This window comes from Daucus carota, chromosome 5 (assembly GCF_001625215.2).
Source record: "Daucus carota subsp. sativus chromosome 5, DH1 v3.0, whole genome shotgun sequence".
NCBI lineage: Eukaryota > Viridiplantae > Streptophyta > Magnoliopsida > Apiales > Apiaceae > Daucus > Daucus carota.
This window is the reverse complement of record NC_030385.2, coordinates 27,960,529-27,965,388: the sequence shown is the minus strand read 5'-3', so window position 1 is coordinate 27,965,388 and position 4,860 is coordinate 27,960,529. Positions and strand designations below refer to the sequence as shown.

At 33.6% G+C, this 4,860-nt stretch overlaps 1 protein-coding gene across 1 annotated transcript; it reads left to right on the top strand.

The window, feature by feature from the left end:
• The first annotated feature begins 2,946 nt into the window (after nucleotides 1–2,946).
• Nucleotides 2,947–4,860, top strand: LOC108222673 (uncharacterized). Its single transcript, XM_064094610.1, has 5 exons — nucleotides 2,947–3,043; nucleotides 3,119–3,552; nucleotides 3,627–3,684; nucleotides 3,772–3,846; nucleotides 4,592–4,860. Exons 2-5 carry the CDS (start codon nucleotides 3,446–3,448, stop codon nucleotides 4,721–4,723), a joined length of 372 nt encoding a protein of 123 aa, XP_063950680.1. The 5' UTR covers nucleotides 2,947–3,043; nucleotides 3,119–3,445; the 3' UTR covers nucleotides 4,724–4,860.

Here is a 4,860-nt window from a genome sequence, read left to right as displayed (position 1 = left end):
TTAATATGTGGATATGGAGCTGGAACATGGAAACCAAATGAGAAAAATTATCATATTAATGAAAAGAAATTGCTAGCTGTTAAATTAGGTATAAAAAGGTTTCATTACCATTTATTACCTTTAAAATTTATTGTAAGAACAGATAACACTCAAGTGAGATCATTTATATTTAATAAAATAGACCCTTTACCAGAATTAAATAAAAAAAGAAATTGGCAAGCATTTTTTAGTTGTTATGATTTTGTTATTAAAAATATATAAGGGACTAAAAATTTTCTTGCAGATTTTCTTTGCAGAGAAAATGGACAGGGATAATATGAATCGACAGGTGGAAGGAATAATAGCAGAAATCAAGAGGAAAAACCAGAAAATATCAGATTTAAATCATGAAATAGAAATTCTTGCCAAAAATCTCGAAGAAGCCCTGAAAATTCTCAAAATAGAATCTCCTCAAACTTTTGTATCCCGATTAGCCTCCACACCAGTTATAAACACTATTACCCAAACCTTACCAGAAATACCAAAATCCTTAAGTTCTATCAACCTGACCGATAGAATTAAATATCCCAAGGATTACATAGAAGCTTTTGAAAAAATAACCAAATTTTATGATTACAAATCAAACTCCACTATATTAAGAAATGGGAAGTTTAGCAAATATCCAAGGTATATTTGCAAGGAAAATGCAGATCCAAGTTTGGTTAAAAGCTTATTAATGTATGGTTTCATTGACAAGATAATGGTTGATGAAACATTAACCAGTATATCAATGTTACCATCCTTGATAGCAGAAAGTGTTCAGGCTATGATGCAATCATATGGACCAGGAGGAATCTATGGAGTACATGTATTCGATGCCTGTACCGATTTGACAGGGAAGCCAATACTAATATGTCAAATATTCAAATATGGCAGAAACACAGCAATAGAAGGTGATAATACTAGTTTAAAAGCCCCCATGCCATGTACTCTAGAAGAATTTGAAGATTGGATATGTAACAAAAGAGCAATCGGAATAGCAGTTCTAAAGTCCAAACTGGAAGATTTTATTAGAGGAAGGAAGGCATGTGTATTGGGTACCAGGATGGGAGGAGATGTTGAAGAAATACTAACATTATACTATAATAATGATGTTTTGAAAACAGATACAACAGAGTTAACAGCAATGTATAAAAGAGTTACAGAAGGAAAAAACAATCATTCCATGAAGACAAGGGAACTTTACAAGGAAATGACACCAGGCCAAAGGCGGAAGACGGTAGTAACACTGCAAAGCCCATCAAAAGAATGGGAGGATGTTCAAAAGGATTAGAACATCCTTCTTCTTTTGATGGGCTTTGCAGTGTTACTACCGTCTTCCGCCTTTGGCCTGGTGTCATTTCCTTGTAAAGTTCCCTTGTCTTCATGGAATGATTGTATTTTCCTTCTGTAACTCTTTTATACATTGCTGTTAACTCTGTTGTATCTGTTTTCAAAACATCATTATTATAGTATAATGTTAGTATTTCTTCAACATCTCCTCCCATCCTGGTACCCAATACACATGCCTTCCTTCCTCTAATAAAATCTTCCAGTTTGGACTTTAGAACTGTTATTCCGATTGCTCTTTTGTTACATATCCAATCTTCAAATTCTTCTAGAGTACATGGCATGGGGGCTTTTAAACTAGTATTATCACCTTCTATTGCTGTGTTTCTGCCATATTTGAATATTTGACATATTAGTATTGGCTTCCCTGTCAAATCGGTACAGGCATCGAATACCTGTACTCCATAGATTCCTCCTGGTCCATATGATTGCATCATAGCCTGAACACTTTCTGCTATCAAGGATGGTAACATTGATATACTGGTTAATGTTTCATCAACCATTATCTTGTCAATGAAACCATACATTAATAAGCTTTTAACCAAACTTGGATCTGCATTTTCCTTGCAAATACACCTTGGATATTTGCTAAACTTCCCATTTCTTAATATAGTGGAGTTTGATTTGTAATCATAAAATTTGGTTATTTTTTCAAAAGCTTCTATGTAATCCTTGGGATATTTAATTCTATCGGTCAGGTTGATAGAACTTAAGGATTTTGGTATTTCTGGTAAGGTTTGGGTAATAGTGTTTATAACTGGTGTGGAGGCTAATCGGGATACAAAAGTTTGAGGAGATTCTATTTTGAGAATTTTCAGGGCTTCTTCGAGATTTTTGGCAAGAATTTCTATTTCATGATTTAAATCTGATATTTTCTGGTTTTTCCTCTTGATTTCTGCTATTATTCCTTCCACCCGTCGATTCATATTATCCCTGTCCATTTTCTCTGCTAAGAAAATCTGCAAGAAAATTTTTAGTCCCTGATATATTTTTAATAACAAAATCATAACAACTAAAAAATGCTTGCCAATTTCTTTTTTTATTTAATTCTGGTAAAGGGTCTATTTTATTAAATATAAATGATCTCACTTGAGTGTTATCTGTTCTTACAATAAATTTTACAGGTAATAAATGGTAATGAAACCTTTTTATACCTAATTTAACAGCTAGCAATTCCTTTTCATTAATATGATAATTTTTCTCATTTGGTTTCCATGTTCCAGCTCCATATCCACACACTACTAGAAAAACCGGATTAGACATCACACTTTAAACATCGGTTAGAAAAACTACCGATGTTAAAAGCCTATTTTACATCGAATATTTAGAAACCGATGTCTATTAAAAATCTATACATCGCCTACGACCAAAACCGATGTATAAAATATGTTTTTTAAAAAATTGACCGCGCTCCCCCACTTTTTCCCCCCGTTGGCCAATTTTTTGACAAACGAAATCCTCCTCCTAGAATATTCTCCCGTGTGCTGTTCAAAAAACATAACACTTGTCCAAACATACCCATAAAAATAAAAGAAAATGACATAAAACTAAATAAACTAGCAAAACTAATAACACTTTTGTCCAAATTTCATTCACCCCGTTCTTCCCTCTTTCAATGGCGATGAACCCTAGTTTCCACTTTCGTCCAAATCGAGCTCCATTTGTGCGGAAAAAGGTTGCTTTCTCCTCTTAATCTTACATTTGTTCGATTAAAACACTAATCCCCTCCTTTATTTCGTTTTTTCAACAGATCTCGGACTTGAGTTCGAGTTTGGAGGTGTGGGTTTGGTGCGTGCTCTGGTCTGTGGACTTGAGTTCGAGTTTGGAGGTGTGGGTTTCTATCTCAGAGCGACTAGTCTGTGCTCTGGTAATTTCTTTTCTCTAATTGAGTTTGGGCTGCCTGCATATGATTCGAGTATATATATAAGTATGTTTATATGTATTCCAGTTTGTGATTTGTAGGTGTATGGCTGTGTAATATGTTCAAAAATGTGTGGGTATTTGGCTTGTGTTTATAAATTTTAAAAATGTATGTGTTCGAGTTTGTTTATGTTGTATGTTTACTAATTGAGTTTAGATGAATTTGTGTTTGTTTTATGGAATTGAACCTTACAGCGTGGAGTTGTCTCCAACGGGAGTTTTAATACGCCTCAAGATTCAACAAAGTCCTGATTATGCTGAAGAGTATGATCATTTCCTTTTCTTATTATTAATAGTCTATTGCAGAAACATATTTATATTAACTGATTATTCTACAGGGCTGACTTTGAAAAAGGATATCAAGACTTCAGAACTCGACTGGATAACTATGAAAAAGTATCTTACAAACATAATTAATGACTACTCTTGCTCATAGTGGTCTCAAGTGGATACTTTAACATATTTTATTCATGTATCTATTAGGTTTATGAGCCAGTTGATGAAGGATCTTATATCAAAGTGATCGATATGGCCAAAGGCCAGGGTGGCCAAATACAAGTAATGAGAAATAGTATATTTTCACTTTCAGCTAGTTTTTTGTTAGATACTTTACTGTAACTCTATATTTGATCAATTTTATCTGTTGTACCTTGTAGATTAAATATTAAAACTGGGTTGGCATCCTACGTAATCTGGTATGGTTGATGGTGTAAACAGACACCGTTACACCTCTTAAAATTACACTAGTAGTGTTAATTGCGACTAAAAAGGACACACCCCTAACTTTGTTTTTACATTTATACATGGGCATGGAGATTCTAAAGTTCCCTCTAGGATACTTCTTTAATAGTTAGCACTTAAATACTTTCTTTGATTGAATTTTATATGATACAACGTAGAATGTTAATTTTTATACATAAAGTACTGCCCTGGATATATAGTTTTATTTAATGTTCACTATATATTTGTTGTTCCTAATTTTACAAGTTATTTGTATTTCGCTGCTTATCACGTTAGTATATGTTAAGCAATCTCAGTGAGCCTCGTTAGTTTGGTGTGTACACAAGCTAACAAACTCTACTTAACAGTCTTTAAGAGTCCCCAGAAGTGGTATTATTTTCTTCAAAAAGGACCCTGTTCTTGTTGTTTATTTAGAATCTGCTATCAACAATGCGGTTTTTGCAAGTTTACAGGTAGTTCTCTGTTCTTGCTCTATTACCATGAATGACTTAACTTGATTATATGATTCCAATGTGATATTATTCTCCAAAGCAAATTTAACGTGAGTGAATCATTTTTACAGGGTGGTCCTCATAACCACACAATTGGGGGACTTGCAGTCTGCCTGAAGTATGTCCATATTTTCACATGGACAGATGGACAATTGAAAGAACTTTGTCCAATAATTGTAGTTGCAATGACTTTGGGAATATAATGATTCTGGGTTTTGTTTAGAACTGCTGATTTTGGGAGTATAATGAACTCAATGTGTAGTTGCAATGACTTATGAAGTAGTATTGCTTTTGGTATCTTTGACATTCGATGTACAAGTACATGAATTATGTAATTAGT